The 25482-nt window shown below is 41.3% G+C and overlaps 1 protein-coding gene across 1 annotated transcript in view; it reads left to right on the top strand.

The window, feature by feature from the left end:
• The window catches only part of eif4h (eukaryotic translation initiation factor 4h), a 65172-nt gene extending 41031 nt beyond the window's left edge, over positions 1-24141 (top strand). The window contains exons 4-6 of the mRNA XM_052035970.1: positions 8848-8948; positions 15423-15571; positions 24002-24141. Coding sequence (XP_051891930.1) covers positions 8848-8948; positions 15423-15571; positions 24002-24141 — 390 coding nt within the window. The remainder of the gene's footprint in view (positions 1-8847; positions 8949-15422; positions 15572-24001) is intronic.
• The last annotated feature ends 1341 nt before the right edge of the window (positions 24142-25482 follow it).

The following is a 25482-nucleotide window of genomic DNA, read 5'->3' as shown; positions in this document are numbered from 1 at the left end:
GGGAGCAAATTGGCAAAAAAATCAACTGATATCTTTCATTTTACTCTGCAGATACTGTTTTAAAACTGCACTCTCATCCCTATCAGCAAACCAAAAATGTGACAATGCAAAAACAGAAGTGACATTTGTTTTTAGAGTCTAATTGTCAAACAGCAACCAGTGCCTTTGTCCTTTCCTATTCAAATCTATTTTAATTTTTGTCTTTACACATTGGGAGTAGGTTGGGGAGGTGGAATCATTTCCTGTGGGTGGCCTCCAGTGTTCAAGAGGTCTGAAATTTTTTATAGGACATTTTTCACAGCCTTTTAACGCAGCCACTGTATTAATGTATTTCCACAGCAATCAAGCTCAGTGGGTTTGAAGAAAATGAACATGATTTAATTTCAATTCTATTTCAAGAGCATATTGCAAACATATTTTATGATTATTTATGACTTTTTTGCTATCCATCCCATTCAACACATGTTGTTCCACATCAAAGCAGGTCCTTTTTTCCCTTCCTTACAGAAGAGGATACAGAAAGCCAGGGAGAGCAGAGCACCACAGTTGGCCCTCCAGCCACCAGAGCTTGTATTAGCGGAGCAGGCAGCTTGATGGAATGTGTGGCCTTCTGGAGACCAAGATGAAGGGCTTGCAGCAACCTGATTACAGAATTCTACCTTGTCCAAGCACGTAGCATTCCTCTGGACAAAATCAACAGAGTCAAAAATGATCATGGCAATCAAATATCCATACGTCATCAGCTCTAGTTCATTAATTTCCCATGGGCTTCACCAATCCAGCAGGGCCTTTACCGATCCTGTAGACCAGCAATGAGAATAATGCCTTGCTGAACTGACTTCTTGCTTTGATCCATCTTGAACATTTTATACAGATGCATATGCACACAGAAATACACGCACAAACACAGTCCTAATTACCCATAATCATTTTACCATCATGATTATTGCCATCTTGACCATTATTATTCTCTTGATTTTGGGAGTCACATGAATATAGTTTGAAAACTCTCTCTGAACAAACTGGAGAGTCAACATGAAACCATCCTGCTTCTGCTTTGGTGTTAATTTTTCCAGTAGCTGAGTACTGTACAACTCTCTGAGCTGCTGTTATTTATTCCAAAAGCATGGACATTGAGCTAAGTTCTACAATATGAGTTATCATTGGAACCAACTCAACAAGGGGCAGCACAGTAGCGTAGCAGTTAGCGCAACGCTATTACAGCACCAGCGATCGGGGTTCGATTCCCGTCGCTGTCTGTAAAGAGTTTGTACGTTCTCCCGTGTCTGCGTGGGTTTCCTCCGGGTGCTCCGGTTTCCTCCCACATTGCAAAGACATACGGGTAGGTTAATTTGGGTTTAAAATGGGTGGCACGGACTCGTTGGGCTGGAAGGGCCTGTTACCACGCTGCAAATAAAATTTTTAAAAAAATTTTAAAATTGCTAGTTTTGGTCAGGATAGTTTCCTCACATATCTGCCTTGCAACAGTTGGGAAGAAGGCATGGAATGCAACCCCATCAGCTGGAATAAGCATCTAATTTCTGACCAAATTGAAAAGCCTTATGGTTTTGACCTGCTGCATAAATCAGGGAAGGCTCAATGTCAACCTGAAGTGAGTATGGCTGCTATTGGCCATTTCATGCACAGGTAATGTATTAAGAATGAAAACAGAAAATGCTGGAAACACTCAGCAGGTCTGGCAGCATCTGTGGAGAGAGAAACAAAGTTAATGTTTCAGGTCAAAGACCCTTCATCAGAACTGAGAAGGAGAGAAAACAACTTAGTTTTATGTTGTGGAGAAGATGGGGGGGAGGGATGGATCTTGATTGTCATTTACCGGTGAATTAAGAATTCTGCCAATTATAACTATGGTAATCCTAACAAAGCTTGGCTTTAAATCACCTAACAAAATATGTAGCTTATAATTGCATACTGTTATGACCCAGCAACAAAAGAAACACACTGAGTCATGTATCAGTGTTAAAAACTACTTTATTAATAACTACTTATGATAATAAGAAAAATAGAAGTAAAAATGTTAGATCTTAAACATTAACCCCAAAAACTAAACTCGAAGTGTGTGTGTGGCAGACTCCCAAACTCCAAGTTCAGGAATAGTTCTCAAAATTCAGTTCAGCAAGCCGTAAGGTGAAACGTGAGCAAAGGCTTCTTCAACAACCACCACTGACTGAAGACAAAATGTAGATGTAGAAAAAAATAGAGAGTAATTACGAAATCTAAATGTTCCACTTTGGAACCCAAAAGATGCCTCAGTGTCTACTCAGCAGTGACCACTCCACCACATCTTCATCACCCCGAAAGGCTCTTGAATGGTGGTCGTCCACACAAGTACCTGTTTCCTTCTACAGGTCAACAACAAAGTGAACTCCACTGCTTTGTTCCGAAGTATCTGCCACCCCGAAAGGCATCCGAGACATGGCCGTCCACACAAATACCTGTTTCCTGCTACAGGTTAACGACAAAGTGAACTCCACCGGATTACTCCAAAAATCCATACGTGGATTGTCGTGACAGACACAGTTACTGTTTTTCATCCATCGATAGAGACTAGCAAGCAGCTGTCTCTCTCTCTCTCTCTCTTCCTCTGACTGACTCCGACTGACTGCTTCAAAAACGTCACTACATCCTTTATCTTCTGTTGTCGTAACCATGCCAACACACACACACACACACACACACACACACACACACACACACACACACACACACACACACACTACTCTATCTTAAAGGGACATTCACCAATAGTAACCTAGTCCGTAACAACACTAATGCAAAAACTGTGTTAACTCATTGTGCAATAATCTTGTATGCTGCCAGAAGGAAGTAAATCATTATAAGGTTTGTTTTCTTTCTAGTACAAAAGCACACATGACAAAGAAAATTTAGTTGTGAAGCTATTTTACTAATTCAGTGTGAGAAAAAGTATATTAAGTTTACTTAACTTGAAGCAATGAACTCGAGCAGTAATTTAAGGGGGCTATTGATATCTCAAAGGCCCTGGACAAGAAGTCTACTTCTCCTCTTTCAGCTTTCGGTCTGGCAGCTGTTCTTCTGAAACTCTCATGCCTGGTCCCATCAGGAGGGTCTCTTTTATTCTGGCTCTTGTCCAACCAAAGCCTCAGAAGCAGAAGAGACTGCAGATGCTGGAACCTGGAGCAGAAAGCAAACTGTTGGAGGAACTCAGCAGGTCGAGCAGCATCTGTGGAGGGGAATGGACAGTCAATGTTTCAGGTTTTGGGCTGTTTGTTTTAAAGTTCCAGAGATTCCAGTGGCAATCAGACTCGTACATATCTTTAATTTAATCAATCACTGATGGGTTTATCTGGGCTGCAGTTGCCAGGGCGTGGGTATTGATTCATCATCCTTTTTCTGCATTGCCATTGTTTCATCATCCTGTATTCAACTCTATGCTTGCTTACTTCTAACAGATCTCAGCAAATCTGCATTTTCAAGTTACCCAAACGATTTAATTCATGGCCTCTCTTATTTCAGCTGATGTTAGTTCATATAAAAACATAAGGGGTTTCCATTATCTCTCTAACATAATATTACTTTATGTGTAATGTAGTTTAAATTTACTAGTATATTAGGAGTTCTGCAGGACAAATATTTGAGCACATCTGGTATGATGTTACAAACCTTTGAGGTGGAAAGAATGGCCACTGGTGTCAAACATGGTAATCACAGGAGCAAATGCAGACCTTCAAGGGCTTGACCACTATTACTGACATTAAATATGATATTCCAACCTTGGCATTCACTTCCACTGATCTGTAGCAAATTACCCAACAGCTCATAGCTAGAATGAAAGTGCAGGAGGACTATGAGAGGTGGCTCAGATCAAAGTGTCTCCACTTCTTACCCATTCTCTCCCCCTCAGTGACAGAATTATCTCAAATCTATTTTTGATATATTGAATCTATATCAATCTATATTCTTACTCTATCTTGACACATTCTTGTTCAGTTCGGGTTGGTTAATAAATGCTGGCCTCTTTAGTGAGCAGACATGCCATGAAATTAATCCTTCTGTCTTGCTGAGCAAGTACCTACATATGGGCACTTCTCCACCGTCCTACCTTAACTAACCAAAATTAGAGATTCCCTGTTGAGAGAATTAGGGACATGTCCTTGTAGTTTTCCCACTTTGTCACTGCACCGACCCTGTAAAATCTTAAAACTAAATAAAAAAAATCTTCCAACACGTCTTGTTCTTCTCAACCCCCTTCCCACAATGTAAATTGAACATTGATTGCGTGCTGCTAGACCAACCCCATCAGAAACTGCTCTAGGTTAATGATTCATAATGCAGCTGAATGAATGTCCTAGACACACTCAGGATGGAGTTATATGCATCAGAGCTTTTCCTGTTCTAAATATGCATTAAAATTTGTGTGTGGTAGCATTAACAGGGAATTCCAACTTTTATGCTCATTCTTGAATTCCACCTGACTCCAAACAGGCTTAATCCACATTAATGGAAACAATGCTTTTCTTTTCGTCTTATCAGAACTAATTATAGGCAGAAGCATATGTTTGCCTATGATTGCCATCCAGTTCACATTGTACACTGACATTAACTGCCACTGAAGCAGTAGAGAGAAAGGAGTCCGACATGGGAAAAGCCAGAGATTTGTAAAGTGCAACGCAGCTGGCAAAGCCCATATGGCAGCACGGGCACCAAGAAATCTTACTTTGTTGAACATTTTGGAGGGATGCAACAAAATGTTCAAGTTTTGAGATAGATGCACTTTGATCCTGGACACTGTAGCTAACACATTGCTAACGGAATCCTGAACCTCATTGAGAAGAAAGCCTAATGAAACCATGCATCACCTAGCACCATAAATTGTACGTTGCCAGAAATAACTCCTGGAATCCAGGAGAAATTATAAGATTGTTGTCAATAGCAGTGACAGCATTTCACGTTTAAATCCTAAATTTCTTCTGAGATATGACGAGATCAGTCAATTTGTTATTCACTATTTCTTAGATACCTCATTTATCATGCTGAATTCATTAAAACTGTCACTGACATAAAGAAATAGAAGTTGAATATCTTTTTTTTGAGAGACCTGATATAAGCACATTTGGATTTTTCATCATTTGAGATATGCCATGGCATTCATCAACTGAAAGCATTACTTAAAGTTCAACAATTCTGAATGTAGATTTTAGTGAATATACACTGCATTTATATAACAAGGAAACGATGGGGTTTGCATATATTCCAGCATGAAAGTGACTTAATGAATGGGGTATAACACTTATGACATTGCAATGCAAGATCTCCCAGCAAAGATTTAGTACAGATTTTAGGGATATTAAAATTATTTGCCTACATATGGCATGCTCAAATAAATCACACAAGTTTGCTTGTACATGTCCCAGAAAAATGGTTATAATATACTAAATGCTGCATAACTGTTGTCAAAGAGATATTTGTAACTAGCCTAAAAATTATGTGGGTGAAGCGGGCAACCAATCTTAAATGAAGAGACTGATACTTTACTGATAAGCGTGTTGTAAGTCATTGTTAAATTTGCCACTCAGAATAATGATTCTGCAAAGCAAAAAGCTAGCAAGGAGGAGAATGGGAATGAAGAATAAAGAAAAATTAAGTGATTTACCAACAGTTCTTGTTTTCTTAATAAAAGGAAGGAGTGAGAAATAGGGCTTCTTGCACCACTGGCATGTTTTTATAATTAAATAATACATAACTCATCTCTAAAGCTTTGCTGTTTTATGTTTCTGGAAGCCTATCTTTCTCAAATGTTTGAGACTGTTCAGGAACCATCTGTAATGATTGACTTACAGCTCCCAAAATCCACTCGTGTCCTCTGTTCAACTACTCTGCAGATTACTTTGGATTGTCAATGAGACCATAAAGTTGAACACCTCTCCTCCATCTATCAATGAAAGTGCCTAAAATAGGCCAAAATATGTGAGAGAGAACATCAAAGAAAAATAAACAATGAACTAGAGCTCTGATTTATTTTTGATAGATAAGAAGTACAACGCATTCAGTTCCCGAGGATCTATTTCTGCTACTAGACTATGTTCCTTGAATAGACTAGACTATGTCTCTTTCCAAATTAAATTTTACTATGGCATTGCTCATTGTGATTAAAATAATAGTGTTTTGTTTTGACAAGAATATGATCGTATATAAAAAAAATGAGCCGTGATGTAGATGATGTGCTTACAGGAAAAATATAAACCTACAAATGAGACGTACTTATCAACTGATACTTTAACACATGTCAAATTCCTTTCCGTAATTGATCTTGGGGAAGACCAATTTTCACTGCTTCATCCTCATAGGTTACTTTGGCAGAGTTTTATGTAAATAAATAGGGTTCATGGCTGAGCATCATCACTAAACCCTGAAACCCATACCATTGAGAACAATGCCACAAAACTTCAGCTAGTTAATGGAAACTGTGATTCCAAAAGTAAATGTCTGTATACTTTGATTGTGTTTGTATTTTATGATGATTCTTTTGTCTTTTTTTAAAATGTTACTGAAGGCGTATTGAATGTATCATGAATTGCTGACTGCTTTCCCTTACCCAACTGTAGTAATGGTGTGCATTAGTACCTTTGCACCAATACTCCTATGATACATATTATTGGAACAAATCAATATGAAGATCTCCTGAGAAATCGAATCTGTTTCAGCTTCCACTTGGTCTTGGGATACAACAAATCAAATAGCCACATCTCTGTGCTCTGACATCCTAGCCATTGGGCTTTGCTTTGTTCCTTTCTGGACTTCAGTTATATAACAGGAAGGTTAAGATGTAGGACTGGTAATGAGTTGACAGCGATCTCCCTGTCCCTGATCTGTAACTGTACTTCCTTGCTGGGTGCTCAACCTTCACTCAACTACTGCAGAAATGGATCAAGACTATGTCATTTATTACATTATGACTGACCTTACTGGTGGCCTCAACATTTTCCTGCCTGATCGCCACAACCATTGATTTCCCCCAAAGTTCAAACATCCATCTATTTGAGCCTGGCATCTACAGCTGTCTGCAGCAGACAATTCAAAAGATTCTCAACCCACTGAGAAAAAACATATCTCCTCAGCTCAGTTCTAATTGATATTTTGAAACCTTACTCCCAATTTGTAGATTCCCCTACCAGGGGCAATATACTGTTAAGATCAGCCCTTAGAATCTTATATGTTATAGCCCTCTAAGCATTTGCAAATATTGGCACAATCTACTTAATCTTTCCTCATAAAACAATTTCATTCCAGTAATCAATTTAGTGAATCTACACAATCTCCAAACCAAGTATATCCTTCCTTAGTTATACTCATTACTCCAGACATGGCCTCACCAAAGCCATGTACAGTTGTAGCAAGACATCCCTGCTTTCATATGGAATCCCCCTTGTAATATAGACCAACATTTCACTGGTTCACTATTACTTACTTTCTAACTTCCTGTGCTTCTGAGAGCCCTCAGTTCTGAAGCCCAGCATCCATTGTCTCATATCATTTAAATAATATCCATTCTTTTCTATTCTTCCTCCCAAACGAATTTTCTAACATTTCCCCACATTATACTCCACCTGCCATCTTTTTGCCCACTAACTTAACCTTTGCATATTTTTATGTTGTTTTCACAACTTAATTTTCCATTTACTTTTATACTGCCAGGAAACTTGATTCCTTTAACTAAGTAATAAGTATGTGTGGCACCCAACAAGTTATAGTTTGCCCATCTGATAATGACTCATTATCCTTGCTCTGTTTTGTGTCTGGTAACCAATATATGTTACCCTTAACACCATAAATCTCTAACTTGTAGAGTAACTATTATTGTGTCATCTTATCAAATGCATTTTGGAATTCCAAATGTATTTCATCCATTGAGTTCCCCTATTCAACCTGCTAACTGCATCCTCAAAGAACTTAAAATAAATCTGTGAAATACAATTTTCTTTTTCCAAAACAATGTTGATTCTGTCCAGTCCTGCTGTGATTTTCTAAGTATCTTCTTTCTACTTCCTTGATAATATACTCCAGCCTTTTTCCAAGTGACTGATGTTAAGCTTACTGACCTATGGTTCTCTGGTCTCCCTCCCTCCGTTCTTCAGTAATGGTGCTACACTTACAGTCTCCTCATCCACTGGCACCTTTGCAGAATGCAGAGAATTTTGAATGATTGATCAACTCTTCTGGAAGATCATCAATTACAGTTCTATGATTTTGACAATAAATTTTGGTTCAATACCTGGCCTCTAGTTGCTACTTTGACTGTGAAATAGCAATCATTCTTTACATAGGGAAACACTTCTTCATTGTGAGTAGATCCAGATAAAGAAGGATGTTTCCCAGGTAGTCAACTTCTCTTTTTCTGAAATGTGTTGGCATTTGAATCTATACAAGGAGTATTTGTGAGTCATTTTATCGGCAGGCCATGTGTTGTCATCCTGTAAGAATTACATTGAGGATGACTTTGATGAAGGATTCTGGCAACAAGTTAAAAGCAGAAACATCAATGTGTTTACATTCATTTCTCCAAGGCAGAACAGATAAATGTAACCCACTGAGAAACCCATGCATTTCTGAAAGATATTGACTTGCTGAAATGGACAACACATTTAACAGAAATTATATTCTAACAAAATCTTACCAACCATAATGCCAGATAAATGTTTGAACTGTTGGAGAACTGATTACAACACGTAAGAAAGAACATTAGCTTTAAGACGAATCTAGTTATATAGATTGTGACTAAACTAATTAAATTGTCCAAAAGGAAATGATAGATGCCACAGAAGAAACATATGCACTCTTTTCCCACAGCTTCTTGGTGATCGATCTCTTCGGGTTGACATAGCGGAAGGCAGAAAGCAGGAGAAGGGTGGTTTTGGCTTCAGGAGATCAGATGACAGAGGAGGTGAGAGGTTTGTTCCCTCCTGCATGTTAATAAATTCTAAGGTTCCTTATGTCTGTCATGAAACTATTATATTACTAACGTAATTATGTTGTAATGTGAACAGGGTCAAGTAAGGGGTAATTAATCATAGATGAGGGCTATAGTTAAGGGCTAAATAATCATAGTTAAGGGCTATATTCACAAAGTGTGTACAATTTGAGCTGGTGTTTAACAGAAGCAGCATTGATAATTGATACCAAAATATGTGATCTAGCCAGTAGGATTACTACATTTAAAAACATTCAGGTTATTTCCCACATTATGGACCAAACCAATGGGGCAGATATTGTACTTTTTGTACATTTTTAAAAAAATATATGAATTATTGATTTTTCTTCTCAATCTCTCATTTTTACACAGATGTGTCTGTGCTGGTTTATCTTACCTCATTCATTTAATGGATGCTTTACTCCCCAGCTTAATAAATTAGTTCAGTTACTCTTCCGTAATTCTTGAATGAGAAGTATATATAGATGTCTAAATATAACACCTTTTTTATCCAACGGATTTTCCATTTAAGAACTCAAAACAAAGTCAGTTACATTAATCCTCAGGGCATCACAAAGTTCCTTACAACTGACCTGCTTTGTAGGAACAGTGATGTGGTGGTTAATTTACCTATTAGTAATTCAGAGGCATGGACAAACAATCCAGAACCACATTTTAAATCTCTCCATAGTATGTGGGAACTTTAAGTTAATAAAATTATCTGGAATTTAAAAACAAAAGTGGTCTCAGTCATGTTGATGAAACTACTGGATCGTTTTAACAATCTACCTGGTTCACTGATACCCTGTCTGGTCTGTACATTACTCCAGGCATGCAGCAGTGTAGTTGATTTTTAATTGTCCCTCTAAATTAGTCTAGCAAGTCATTCAGTCTTATCAAAGCTACTACATTGAAAAGCAATAAGAATGAAGCAAAATAAAATACTTCAGATGCTGGGTGTCTGAAATAAAACAGAAATTCTAGAAATAGTTTCTTCCTGTCCTGCAAGACAGGTCCAGCATTTTCCATTCCATTGCAATAAGAACAAAACCCAGTGATTCAGTTGGCATGGATTTGCACACCAGATTTGGACATGGCAGAGTCATCCTAACTCAGCTGATTTTACTGATGGCCAAATTCAGAGTGTTATCCCACAGACTAGTCACACAATAGCCTGTGAGCACATAGATGTACTCAAGGAATCATACTTCACAAGTAATGTACCAGATTTCTCCATTGGCAGGACAAACCCAAAATAAGTGACAGGAAGTGACATGCATGCAGAAGGCCTATGAATATTTAATATTAACTCACGTTTCCATAGACCCTCTTGGCATCAGTTGAAACACTGAAAGACTACCTTCTGATTACCACATTACATCCTCCACCAGAACTATGGAGTACTCCTGCCTGTTGAACAATGCTTGGAAGAAGCACTGGGAGTAGCAAGGACATAAAATGTACTCTGGATGGGGAGCATCACGCCCATCAGTAAGAATGGCTCTGAAATACCACCAGCGACCAAGCTGACTAAGTCCTAAAGACATAGGTGCCAGTCTGGGCCTACAGCAGGTAGTGACTGAGCCAACACAAGTGATACACCTCCTGGACCTTGTTCTCACCAGTCTACTTGCAGATCTATCTATTGGTGTCAGAAATGGTAGGAGTGACTATTGCAAATGTGGATACAAGGTCCTATCGTTACACTGAAGACACACTCCATCATGTTGTAAGGCTCTACCTGCTTTCCTAACGGCCTCAACTCAGAACAGAAACTGCAGCTCAAAACCTGGCATCCATGAGGAGCTGACAACCACTAGCAGCAATAGAATTGTATCCCATTACAATCTGTAAATCTGTGGCCTGACATGTCCTTCACACTACATTAAAATCAAAACGGGATACCAATTCTAGTTCTCTCAATTATTACCAAAGTGATTGGAATTATCTTCAACAATGTACTTACTTGCAGCAGCACTTCCTCACCGATAGCCTGCTCACTGATGCCTAGTTTGGGTTTCATTAGGACCATATGACTCCAAACCATATTACAGTCTTGGTCTAAATATGAATCAAAGAGTTGAGTTCCAGAGGTAATTGCGAATGACTGCCCCGGGCACCTAGGCAGCATTTGGCTGAGTGTAGCATAAAGGAGCTCTGTTGAAGCAAAAGTAAAAGGAAATCAAGTGGGAAACACACCAATAGATGCAATTGTACTTTGTACAATAGAAGATAATTGTGATTATTTGAGATCAATCTCCAAGCCAGAGGATGTTACTGCAGGACATTGCCCTAGGTCCATCCACTTGCTTCCATCCCAAGATCAAAACTGGGGTTGCTGGCTAATGGTTGCCAAGGCTTAATTTCATTTTGAAGTTCTCAGAAAACATTCAGACATTGAGCAAATAAATTCCAAGCAACATTCATGGCACACAAGTGCCAAGAAATGACAATCTGAAGTAACAGAGTCAAACCACTTAACCTTAGATGGCATTACCTTCGAAGATTCCCCTCCATGTTATGCACTGACTTGATTTGGAAATATACACCAGTCCTTGATGGTAAGCTGTTTCCCTTGGTGGGTGAGTCCAGGACTAGAGGGCACAGACTTAGAGTTAGAGGGTACCCATTTAGAACAGAAATGAGAAGAAATTTCTTTAGCCAGAGGACCGTGGATTTGTGGAATTCGTTGCCACGTACAGCTGTGGAGGCCCGATCATTGGGGGTGTCTAAGGAGGAGATTGATAGGTACCTAATTAGTCAGGGTATCAAGGGATAGGGGGAAAAGGCAGGAAATTGGGGCTAGATGGGAATAGTTTAGCTCATGGTGAGGTAGTGGTGCAGACTCGATGGGCCGAGTGGCCTACTTCTGCTCCTTTGTCTTGTGACTTTGTGATCTTGTAACTGGGTCTAAATCATAGAACTCTATACCATACTTCAGTGGTACTGCCTTCACCAGAAAGACTGCAGTGGTTCAAGATTTCAGCTCACCACCACCTTAAGTAATTAAGGATGGGAAATTATTATTGATCTTGCCAGTGACATCCCCATCTTGTAAGTGAATAATTTTTTTAAAATGGCCAATGTAAGCATTGTAAACAGTATACTGAATTGAGGGAATGTAAATTCGTTTCACCAGAAATGGCTGTTCGGGACCTAGACAATTGGAAGGAAGGAAACAAAAAAGACAAGTGTTGCATCTCCTGCAGTTGTACAGAAAGCTAACACGGGAGGAGGTGTAGGTTTTGGCAGAGATGTGAATCAGACTCTCCAGGAAAGGGCTGTTTCTTTCCGATGCTGAAAGGAGAGTGGAGGTAAAATGTCTTTGTGATGGCATCATTGCTGGTGTTGTTGGAAATTACGGAGAAAGATTTGTTGAAAGATTAGGACAAGACATCCCAATCCTGGTTTTGGGAAGGAGGAGTAAGGTTAGAGCAGAAATGTGCCTGCCAGTATCTCTGTACCTGAAAGAATCAGGTTACCATTAAGAACCTCCTTGAAAGGTTGCAAATGAATACAATTAGTGGAAACTTCCAATGGGTGCTTACACCAATTTTGTGGGCAGAGTTAAGCTCTAGGACCACGTTTTAAAAACTAGCACAAAGATCATAGAAACAATGTACATACTTTACATTGCTTTGCCTGATTTCAGGAGTGTTGGACTGAAAGTTAAACAACTGTGCTCAGTTCTGGTCACCTCACTACAGGAAAGATGTGGAAGCCATAGAGAGGGTGCAGAGGAGATTTACAAGGATGCTGCCTGGGATGCGGAGCATGCCTTATGAAAGCAGGTTGAGGGAACTCGCCTTTTCCCCTTGGATAGATGGAGGATGAGGGGTGACCTGACAGAGGTGTATAAGATGATGAGAGGTATTGATAGGGTAGATAGTCAGAGGCTTTTCCCCAGGGCTGAATTGGTGGCCACAAGAGGACATAGGTTTAAGGTGCTGGGGAGTAGATATAGAGGAGATGTCAGGGGTAAGTTTTTTTACTCAGAGAGTGGTGAGTGTGTGGAATGGGCTGCCAGAGATGGTGGTGGAGGCTGATACGATAGGGTCTTTCAAGACACTGTTAGATCGGTATATGGAGCTGAGTAAAATAGAGGGCCATGGGTAAGCCTAGTAATTTCTAGGGTAGGGACATGTTCGGCACAGCTTTGTGGGCCGAAGGGCCTGAATTGTGCTGTAATTGTTCTATGTTCTAACATACTTTAGCAGAACCTTTTTATTAACATATTAAGAAAATGACTCTTATGAATTAATGTGGACCCCTTGCTGGTAGAGACAGGTTACGCTTGAAATTAGGAAATGGCTGACTTTCTAAATAATACTACCAACCTTTATGCAGAAAATATACCAGAGATAAAAAAAAAGAACTGCAAATAGATTAAGGCTAGGGACTTACTAGAATCAGGATGAGTTAAAATGAAAGTGATGTATAAACAAATGAGATTAAATAGAGGCTAATCAATACTATATGGATTTCAAGGTGTTTGACAAAGTCCCTCACAAGAGGCTAATCAGTAAAATTGAGGCTTGTGGAACAAGAATCAGTGGCAGCATAGATCACAAAAAGAAGGTAGAGTTGTAGTAAATGGTGGTTTTTCCAAATTAGGACCATTGCTTTCTTTGCTACGTATTAATAACTTGGATGTGGTGTGTGTGGGATAAAATTTAAAATTTGCGGATGACCCCAAGCTTGAAGGTATGGTAAACAATGAGGAGAATAGTAATGGACTGCAAGAGGACATAAATAGGCAAGTAAGTTGCAGTTGAAATATAACACAGAGAAACATGACAGGATGCATTTTGGCAGAAGGAAAAAGGCAAAATAGGCTTAATGGCGCAATTTTAAAGAGTGTAGAAATGAGGGAAGAGTAAAACCTTACAGTTTCTATATCTATGAATAAGCAGTTGGTTTCTCTGGTTTCTTGCTCTTGAACTGTCGGTCAGTGCACATTTTGGAGAATCTTAAAGCATGCAATCTTGGAAAGATTAAACATTGCAGTACATTGCACTTCAACAGCTATTGGAACTTCCCTTGACTCAAGATTTGCATATGGGTTTATCTGCACCACTGAAGAGATTTAAGTAGAAACACAAAGACATGGTTACAAGTTTTGTGGGGCATGGAAAGTAGAGGTGCAAACTATAAATAATCAGGTTAGAAGAATAAAAGAAAATGCTGGAAATAGTGTGCGGATCAACGAATATCTGCTGAGAGACAAATGGTTTCAGTTTAATATGCTTTTGGGCTAATGGAATGTTGGCCCTTATTTCAAGGGATATAGACTATAAAAGCAGAGAGGTTTTGATGCAGTGCACAGGTGAGACCTCAACTAGAGTACTGTGAAGATTTTTGATCTCCATTTTTAAGGAAAGATATGCTTGCATTGGAATAAGTGCAGAGAAGGTTTACCAGGTTAATTCTTGGGATGAAGGAGTGGATTATGATGGCTGAGCAACCTGGGCCTATACTCATTGGAATTTAGAAGAACGAAACTTGATTTTATTGAAAATTATAAGATTCTGAGGGGGATTGACCTGATGGATGCTGAGCAGATGTATCCCCTATGGGAGTTATCTAGAACCAGAGGACATAGTTTCAGAATAAAGGGTCAGTTATTTAAGAGTTGATGAGGAATTCCTTCTCTCAGAGGGTTGTGATGCACTGGAATTCTTCATCTCAAGAGTTGTGGAGGCAGAGTCATTGAATATATTGAAGGAAGAGATTGACAGACATTTGAGTAATGAGGGAGTCAAGAGTGGCAGTGAGAGCTGGATGAAAACGGGTGGTAAAGGCATTAGTTGATAACAAGATGTAGGCCTGAAGGAAGTGTAAATACAAGATAAATAAACATCTAACAATATCTGAAGAAAAGATTGGAATACTGGATATGTGAGATATAAGGTTTGGAATTGTGGACTACCTGGAATTGTTGAACTCATTGTTGAGGCCAGAAGTCTGAACTGTGCCAAGCCAGAAGACAAGGTGCTGCTCCATGAGTTGATATTTTGCTTCGTTGAAACAGTGCAGGAGGTCAAAAAACAGAGAGGTCAGAAGGAAGTGGGATGGAGAATTAACTGGACAGGGAATTGAAAGTCTCGTGTCACAATTGTGGATTGAACAGAATTGGTCAGCAAAGCAATTATGAGACATCTGGAGTATTTTGTTTCAAGACAGAAAATTTCTATATTTGAGAAAATTATCACAGTGACAAGTAATTGAGATAATTGGATTGACCTCTAATATGTTAAAGCACTATTACCTCCAACTAAACTACTCAAACACTGTCACAGTGTTTTGTATTGAATGTTCATGGGCAGTAATATCAATTCTGCACCTCAGGATATGTGACTGTGCTGAGATATTACTGCTAAGGTCTTATCTGAAAATCTTTGATTGATTTGAGTGGATTAACCCTTTTTGGTATTGTCTCCTTAATAGGATTCAGAGATGAAGACTACAGTGATCGATCGATGGGTGGGCTTGGAGGAACCAGAGTCAGGGGCGGTCGCCCTGGAGATAGACAAGGAGGAGGTGGTCGCTTCAGAGATGGACTTCCTCGTGGTTCTGCTATGGAATTCAGAGAAGCAACAGAAGGTACCAAATTATTATTTGCGTTTTCTTGTATTCGATGCATTACTTATATTTAGATTTTGTTTCCTATTCACTCAGTATTCAGAATATGATTTTCAACCAACCTGCTTAAATAAATATTTTAGTTCCCAACTTGTCATCTGATTTCCTTCCACAAAGCCATCATCTTCCAAGCCCGATCACAATTTCCTTCCCCTCAACCTAGTTAGTTTTGCCACTGGCTGCCTCTTCCCTACCTGGGTGGAGAAAGGTGATTGGTTTATTAATGTCACATACACTGAGATACAGTGAAAAGCTTTGTCTGCATGCCATCCAGACAGATTTGTCCAAATATAAGTACATTGAGGTAGTACAAAAGGAAAAGCAATAACAGAATGCAGGATACAGTGTTACAGTTACAGAGAAAGTGCAGTGCAGGCAGACAATAAGGTGCAAGGGCCATGACGAGGTAGATTGGGAGATCAAGAGTTAAAGCCTTGTGAACTGCATTTGGCTTGTTATCAAAAGTCTATATCAAAATCCCTCATATTTTTAAACATCTCATTTCACGTACGTGAAGGGTTGGAGGATGGCTAGGGTAAAGGTAGGTCTGATTAAAGACAAAGGTGGGAGTATGTGCCTGGAGGTGGCGGAAGTGGGAGAAGTTCTCAATGAGTACTTCTCTTCGGTATTCACCAGGGAGAGGGATCTTGATGACATGGAAGGGAGTGCTGGTAAGGGTAATGTTCTCGAGGTTGTAGATATCAAGAGAGAAGATGTGTTGAAGTTGTTAAATAATATCAAGCCAGATAAATCTCCGGGGCCTGACGGGATATTCCCCAAGCTGCTTCGAGAGGCAAGGGAGGAGATTGTTGAACCACTGGTAAGGATCTTTGAGTCCTCGTTGTCCACGGGGATGGTGCCGGAGGATTGGAGGGTGGCGAATGTTGTGCCCTTGTTCAAAAAAGGTAGTAGGGATAGGCCGGGGAATTATAGACTGGTGAGTCTCACGTCTGTGGTGGGTAAGCTGTTAGAAAGGATTCTAAGGGATAGGATCTATGAACACCTAGAGAATCATGGACTGATTAGGGACAGCCAGCATGGCTTTGTGAAGGGAAGATCTTGCCTCACAAGCCTGATAGAGTTCTTTGAGGAGGTGACGAGGAAGATTGATGAGGGTAGTGCGGTGGATGTGGTCTATATGGATTTTAGTAAGGCGTTTGATAAGGTTCCTCATGGTAGGCTTCTTCAGAAGGTCAGAGGCCAAGGGATCCAAGGAAGCTTGGCTGTGTGGATTAGGAATTGGCTTGCCTGTAGAAAGCAGAGGGTTGTGGTGGAGGGAGTGCCCTCGGATTGGAGGGCAGTTACTAGTAGTGTCCCACAGGGATCGGTTCTGGGACCTCTACTTTTTGTGATATTTATAGATGACTTAGATGAGGGGGTGGAAGGCTGGGTTAGTAAGTTTGCGGACAACACTAAGATCGGCAGTGTTGTGGATAGTGTGGAGAGCTGTCGGAGCTTACAGAGGGATATTGATAGGATGCAGAGCTGGGCTGACAAGTGGCAGATAGAGTTCAATCCGGAGAAGTGTGAGGTGGTACACTTTGGAAGGACAAACTCCAGGGCAGAGTACTGGGTAAATGGCAAGGTATTTGGCAATGTAGAGGAGCAGAGGGATCTGGGGGTTCATATTCACAGTTCACTGAAAGTTGCCTCACAAGTGGATAGAGCAGTTAAGAAGGCCTATGGGATGTTAGCTTTCATAAATCGTGGGATTGAGTTTAAGAGCCGCGAGGTGATGATGCAGCTTTACAAAACTCTAGTTAGGCCACACTTAGAGTACTGTGTTCAGTTCTGGTCGCCTCATTATAGGAAGGATGTGGAGGCATTGGAGAGGGTGCAGAGGAGATTTACCAGGATGCTGCCTGGATTAGAGCGTATGGAGTATGAGGAGAGGCTTAAGGTGCTAGGGCTTTATTCACTGGAAAGGAGGAGGATGAGAGGAGACATGATAGACGTATATAAAATATTGAGAGGAATAGATAGACAGTCAACGCCTCCTTCCCAGGGCACCAATGCTCAAGACGAGAGGGCATGGCTTTAAGGTTATGGGTGGGAGGTTCAGGGGAGATGTCAGGGGGAGGTTTTTCACCCAGAGAGTGGTTGGTGCATGGAATGCACTGCCTGGGGTGGTGGTGGAGGCAGATACATTGGACAGGTTCAAGAGCTTGTTGGATAGGCACATGGAGGAATGTGAGATAGAGGGATATGCGGGAGGAAAGGGTTAGATAGTGTGAGGGTGGTTTGATGAACGGCACAACATGGTGGGCCGAAGGGCCTGTTTTGTGCTGTATGGTTCTATGGTTCTTCTATGGTTCTATGGTTCACCCTTTTTTTAATCTCTCTACTTTTGTGAAAGTATCCCCAGTCTCAATAGCATGTAGTAGCTAAGTTATCTCATAACTAACAGATCAGATCACAGCTCTGCAGTTCTACCCCCCCCCCCTTCATGAATGGTGTTGGACAGTTCAAGAGCCAGCCAGAGGCAGGAGCTCCAAGACCGTCTGCATGTTGCCTAGTGACAAGGCCTAGCATGTGAGTGCTAAAGACAAAGCTGAAGTATTGGCAACCATGCTGATCCATCTTGGCTTCATCCTGCGATCCCTGGTATCACAGAAGGCATTCTTAAGGCAATTCAATTCTCTCCACATGATGTTAAGCAACAGCTGTGACCACTGGAAAGAGCAAAATCTGTGCGTCCAGAAAACATCTGGAATGTAGTACTGGAGACGTGCACTCAGAGTTAGCTGCACCTGTACTGTTACAATGGCATCTGCTCGGCATTCTGGAACATTGCTTAGGTATGTCCCGGTCACAAAAACCAGGCCAAATCTAACTGAGTGAATTACTGCCCAATCAGTCTGCTTTCAAACATCAGCCAAGTGATGGAAGGTTTTGCAGATAGTACCTTCAGTGCTACTTATTCACAACTTGTTTACCAACACCCATTTTGTGTACTCAGATCCAGTCCCCATCACAACCTGTGTCTAAAAGTGGACCAAAGAAAGAACTTCAGAGGTGAGTTGAAAATGACTGCCCTTAACATCAGAGTGTGTCATCAAGGAGTCCTTGTGAAACTGAAGTCAGTGGCAATCAAAAGGGGAACATACCAATGATTGAAGTCATACATTGCACAAAAGAAGATAGTTAAGGTGCTTGGAGATTAATTTTCCAACACTGGGGACATTACTACAGGGGTTTCTTAGAGCAATGTCTTTGGCACAACTATCTTCAGCTACTTCATCAATGATCTTCTCGTCTTCTGATCTAAGGTGAGAAGTGGGGATTGCACAACATTTATTTCCATTCACAGCTCCTCAGTGAATGAGGCAGTCAATGCCCGTGTGAAGGAAGGTCTAGGCAACATTCAGGAATGGGCCAATAAGTGGCAAGTAACATTTGGGCCACAGAAGTACCAGACAATGACCAATCTCAACAAGAGAGGGGCAAGCAAGTTCCCTTTGATATTCAATGGCGACCAATGTCCTGTGGGTTACCATTGACTAAGAACTCAACTGATCCAGCTATATAAACATCTTGGCTACAAGAGCAGGTCAGAAGCTGGGTATGCTGTGGTGAATGACTCACGTCCTCACACTCCGACGGCTTTCCACCATCTACAAAGCACAAGTCACAAGAATGACGGCATATTCTCCATTTGCCTAGCTGAGTGCAGCCACAACACAGCCAAGAAGCTTGACAGCATCCAGGACAAAGCAGTCTACTTGACTGGTGCACCATTCACCATCCTAAACATTCATTCCCTCCTCTACTGGTCTACCATCTACAAAAAACACTGCAGCTACTCCTCTAGGCTACAACAGCACCTCCCATGGCCTGTTTCACTAAATAGGACAATGGTTTAAGGTGCATGGGAACACTGCCATCTACAAGTTTCTTTCCAAGTCACCCATCATCCTGACTTGGAAATACATTGTCATTCTCTCATATTTGCTGAATCCAAATCCTGGAACTAGCAGGTTGGAAGTACCTTCAGCAGAAAGACAGCAATGCATCAAGGAGGGAAATCAGGACCACCTTCTCAGGTGGGCAATGAACCCTGGCCTTGCCAGATTCTGCAAAATGAATAAATGAGACAATCAAGAATCTATTGAATGTATGATTTGTCTCACTGTAAACTCTGGCGTATTCTGTTATGGATGTTTCAGCTAGAAGGCTCCATTCACAGCAGCCTGGCCAAATTGCACCTGCTCCTTCCATCATTTATTCCAGATGTAATTAATCCTCTTCTGCAAGCATCACCTTCTGTTTATTTTCCTTTTATCAAACGGTACACTAATTTGGTCAGATCTGTCACCATCTCCTCCTTGAATGCCTCTCATTGGTCTGACAGCATTTTGTGTTCAAGCAGGTGTTTCTGCTAAATTCTTGCTGAATCATATTTCATCCATGTTATACTGGCTTCACACCAATGGAGAATTTTTATCTGTGTTTTTCCTTGGCTTTTTACGAAACAATGCTAAATCTGACTAAACTATGCTGCCTCTATAATGCTCTCCCACTGCCATTTTTTCCACTTGCTCAGATTCATTCCTTAAAACTAAGTCCAATAACAGCCTCTGTCTTGTTAGGTTTACTATGCACAGGTCCTCCCCAGTTACCAACGACTGTCTTACGGACAACCTGTACATATGAATGAGCATTTGGGAGACCGACGGGGTGGATTTGCTTCAGTTGATTAACTAAAGACCTTAGATATGGCACAAAATTCATGGTCTTATTGGGCAGCAGTGATCCCTACCTTCCTGTATTCTTCTGAGACCTGGGCTATCTACAGCAGGTACCTCACTTGAAAGACACCTAATGCTGTCTCTGCAGAATCCGCCCAGTTCACTGGAAGGATAAGTAAACCAATGTCAGCATCCACTTCCAGGCCAGTATCCCCAGCATTGAGGCCCCAGCTACAATCTGTCATCTCCATTGGGCCAACAACATTGTCCATATGGCTTTCATTGGACTCCTGAAACAGACACTCTATTTCCAAGCTCTTGTCATGGGAAGAAGTTACCAGGCAGACAGAGGGGAAGATCAAAGGATGTACCCAAAGCCTCCTTGAAAAAAAAGCAACATCCCCACTGACTCCTGGGAATTCCTGGTCCATAACCTCCCAAAGCAGAGAAGCAGCATTGGGGATGGTATTGAGAATCTCTACCCCATGCATCAGAAGAATACAGAAGCCTTGCATTAACTGTAGAAGGAATATATCACCTTACCAATTAGCGACCTCCCTGCTAGTATCAGGCGCCTCCTGCCCCACCTGTGGAAGAGGCTTATCAGTCATTTCAATACCCACAACACGGGAGTGGAAGCAAGTCATCCTTGATCCCAAGGGACTGTTCAAGAAAAAAGGTCTTTTTATTACCTCTCTCTACTTCTAAAGTTGAATATGCTTCAGAGAAATTCTTACCCATGGAGACTGCATGTTTGCTCTGCTGAATCTGGGATATACCCAATCCACCCTTGTGCCCATGAAGAGGGCACTGCTTTTAGAGTCATAGTGCAGTGCAGAAACAGACCCTTCAGCCCAACTTATCCATGCCAACCAAGGTGCCCACTGAAGCTAGTCCCATTTGCCGGCATTTGGCCCTCTAAACCTTTCCTTTCCATGTACTTATTCAAATGTCTTTTAAGTGTTATTATTGTATCTGCCTCAACCACTTCCTCTGGCAGCTCCTTCCATATACGCACCACCCTCTGCGTGAAGAAGTTGCCGCTGTTCTCCAGGTCAGTCAGTCTAGAGCCCAGTAGTCCCACCCCCACCTCCCTGTTCCCCCTTATCTACTGCATGCCACAGTGCCCTGTAAAACAAAGAGATTAGTGAGATTGACCCAAGCCTTGCTTGATGATTGTTGGGCTGTCAGTGGGTGTCGGAGGGAAGCGAGTGGAGGAAGGGAGAAGGTGAATGTCAGTATGTGGCTATCAGTGAGTATGCAGAAGATGTAGCTGGTGGCCGAGCAGACGTGATGCCGAGTGTTCAATGTTGAGGTCTGATGTTTACATATCTTGTGAGGCGACGGTGCTTATCCCCACTCTGCTTCACAGTCCTTCGGATGTCAATGTCGGGGTAATCCCCCACACCGTTTCCTGGAAGGTGGATCTGCCTGTTACCCTGGTTGATCTCCCTGTCCCTTGAACACAAAGGACCTTGACTGCATCTCTTCCATTAAAATCTCAAAATCCTTACATAAGACGAGATATCTTTATTAGTCACATGTATATTGAAACACACAGTGAAATGCATCTTTTGTGTAGAGTGCTCTGGGGGCAGCCCGCAGTGTCGCCACGCTTCTGGCGCCAACATAGCACGCCCGCAACTTCCTAACCCGTACGCCTTTGGAATGTGGGAGGAGACCGGAGCACCCGGAGGAAACCCACGCAGACACGGGGGGAACGTACAAACTCCTTACAGACAGCGGCCGGAATTGAACCCGGGTCGCTGGATGTTAATCTAGCTTGCAGCCTTTTATTTGCAGAGCAGTAACTGTTATAATAGCTGTTCCATGCTACAGCAGTAGTGAGTGCATGTGCTGCACACATCCTTTGAAGCGCTTGCAACATTTGCATTCTTTTGCAGCCCTCTGCCCGTTGCCTTATAAGGCAAAGATGAAAAGATAGATACCTGCTCTACAGCAGTGGATTGTAAAAGTGCCACCAGCACTAGGCACTACACTGTCGTAACACTCCAAGCTTGGAATTCATAAATTGCTAGACCACTGCTTTAGCGTGAGAACTGAAGACATAGAAAGGGGGTGGGGGACCCTTGTGCCTGCTCCACCATTCAATTAGATCATGGCTGATCTTCCAGTGCCACTTTCCCGCACTAACCCCATTTCCCTTGATTCTCTTAATATCTAAAAATCTTTCTGTTTCTGTCTTGAACAATACTCAGCAACTGAGCCTCTGCAGCCCTCTTGGTGGTGATCTGCAAAGATTTGCCACCCTCTGCGTGAAGAAGTTCTTCACATCTCTGACGGGAATGGTTGACTCCTTATTTTGAGACTGTGAGCTCCTGTTCTAGACAGCCCAGCAGGGGAGGCATCGACCCAGTCAAACCGCTTAGGAATGTTGTGTGTTTCAATGAAGTCGCTTCTCATTTTTCTAAACTCAGTAGAGCACAGGCCCAATCTGTTTAATCTCTGTACAAGCCCGCATTCCCAGGAATCAACTTGGTGGACGTTCCTTCAACTGCAAATATATTGTTCCATATCTGGGGAGACTGGATCAGTGCACACTAGTTCCAATGCACGCTCACCGGGGCTCTACATAATTGAAGCAAAACATCTTTACTCTTAGACTCAAGCAAAAATCAAACTGCTGGAGGAACTCAGTGGGTCGAGCAGCATCTGTTGAGGCTAAGGGGTAGTCGATGCTTTGGGTTGAGACCCTGCCCAGGGCATCAGGACATTCCCAATGCAGGCTCTTGACCCGAAATATCGACTATCCCTTTGCCTCCACAGATGCTGCTCGACCCACTGAGTTCCTCCAGCAGTTTGTTCCTTGCTCCAGATTCCAGCATCTGCAGTCTCTTGTGTTTCCATTTTATTCTTGCTTGCAAGACAAATCTGCTTGCAAAAATGGCTGAGAAAAATCATTTGCCTTCCTAACTGCTTGCTGAGCCAGCATACGAACATTCACTACCTTTAACGTTTTACCTTCATTGTGTATTCTTCCTTAAAAAATCTACTGTTGTGTCATAGAGTCACACAGCACATAACCAGGCCCTTTATCCCACCCTGTCTGTGCCAACCATCAAGTGTCTACTTACACTAATCCCATTTACCAGCACTTGGTCCAGGCCTTCTATGTCTTAGCAATTTAAGTACTCATTAACATACTTCTTAAATGTTGAGAGAGTACCTGCCTCCACCACCCACTCAAACAGTGGAGTCCAAATTTCAACAACCTTCTGGGTGAAAAACTTCTTCCTCAGTTCCCCTCCAAATTTCTGTATCTCGACTTTGCTTGTTACTAGCCTACTAATTTGGTATTCATGTCCAATGTCATTTACAATTTGCTTCATATTTAAAGTTTAATCTTCCAGGTAAAGCACATAATTGAAAGTGCTCGTAGAATTCTTAAAACAAGCTTGATTCTTTTCACAGCAAGTGGCAAATCTATCCATCCCTATTGTCTACTTATTTCCCACCACGTATTCGATAAGAAAAGGAAGACAGTATTGACGTCAGCTACAGTTGGTTGTATTGTTTCCATTTACAGTAAAAGTCTTCCGATGTGGGTAAATTAGTGGCGTTCATTTTGCAAATATGGCAGAGTAATTTCTTGCTACTATGTTTCTTAGCAAACCCATTATTCCCCATATTTTGTGCTCTGCATTAAATAAATTTGGTATTCTTTTCATCTTATGTCTTACAGAGGAGAGGGCACAAAGACCCAGGCTGCAACTTAAACCACGCACAGTAGCTGCTCCCCTTAACCAGGTAGCCAATCCAAATTCAGCCATATTTGGTGGAGCCAGGCCTCGAGAGGAAAAGTCTGGGCAGGAGGCGCCCTAGCAAGGCCGCACTTTGTGGAAAGTAGGCACAGCACCTTCTAGTCCCAGAATTCAATGGACTTCCCTTTGTCTTCTCTTCCATTTGTCCACTCGTCTCTGAATGTATGCTGGCTTTACACAGCGGGGAATTTTGAAGAACCCTCCAGCTTAACCGTATTTTGTTACCTGCCTGCTACCAGCTTCCTGCTTTGAACAATTTGCTTTCTGTTAAAGGCAGTTGCTCCGTGTAAAAAAGGAGCCTGAAATGGGTCTTCTGATGGTACTGTACATGCGAATATTGCCGTCCTGAGTTACCGAAGACCTGAAACACAACTGGTTCATTAGAACAATGTTGTATCAAGAGTTCTCGCCAAATAACTTTGTCTAATCTGCCTGTAATGCTCTCAGATAAATGTGTGTCCAGATATATGTTTCGTTTATATGTTATTTACAAAAATATATAGTATACACATTAATATCATAAATACACATTTTATATGATTTGGGATTTTGCATATTGTGGAGAGATTCTATATAAATGGCACTTAGGGCTCTGCAGCCATGATCAGGAGTTTAAACGTTCGGCAAGATATTGTGCATCTTGTATGTTAAGGCAATGAGTAGCACATCCAACTTCTTTCCTGCAGGGACCAGTTCCTTTTGAAGACACCCACCAGTTTTTGAATATCCCGCACTGTGCTTCTGTTCTCTAGGCATTTCACACAAGTGACAATCAAAAAGTTTCCTTTTTAGCATACTCCGTGACCTGTAAGTAAAGACCATTTGTCTATTAGTCCAGCAGAACATGCCGCTAACAGATCTCATAATGAACAGGGTCTTTGGCATGCTGGAGTTTTAAAATCTCACTCAATGTAGAAAACTTGATCTTTTCACACCATCCTAAATTATTGATGTCTGACATGTAGCCTCACTTTTAATATAAGGATTCCCAACATTTTACAAATTACTTCATAATTTATGAAAAAATTTGATATTTTGTGAATGCTCTTTTAAATAAAAGAAAAATCTTCAACAACCCTGTCTGCCAATGGGGTCCCTATTTACCATTAAATGCAATGCAACTGTCGAGTGAGATTGTGGCTATGAATTGCCCAGACAGAAAGTTTCCTGTCCTTGGGTCTTTCGTCAACTGAGAGAGAGAAAGAGAGAGCGAGCATGGACCAAGCATAAAGGAGAAATCCATTGGAGAAAAGCTTCAGCCATACCTTGGTATTCATGACTAGCATCGTTAGGAGTAGGTCACTTGCTAACCAGATGAGAAATCCTAAAAGAGTGTGTACTAAATGAGAGTGGTGAAATACAACTATAAATTGGTAAGTTTGTTTATTATTGTCACATGTAC

Source organism: Pristis pectinata, chromosome 21, assembly GCF_009764475.1.
Source record: "Pristis pectinata isolate sPriPec2 chromosome 21, sPriPec2.1.pri, whole genome shotgun sequence".
Taxonomy (NCBI): Eukaryota; Metazoa; Chordata; class Chondrichthyes; order Rhinopristiformes; family Pristidae; genus Pristis; species Pristis pectinata.
The sequence above is the reverse complement of the archived record's forward strand: the minus strand, read 5'-3'. Positions and strand labels throughout refer to the sequence as shown.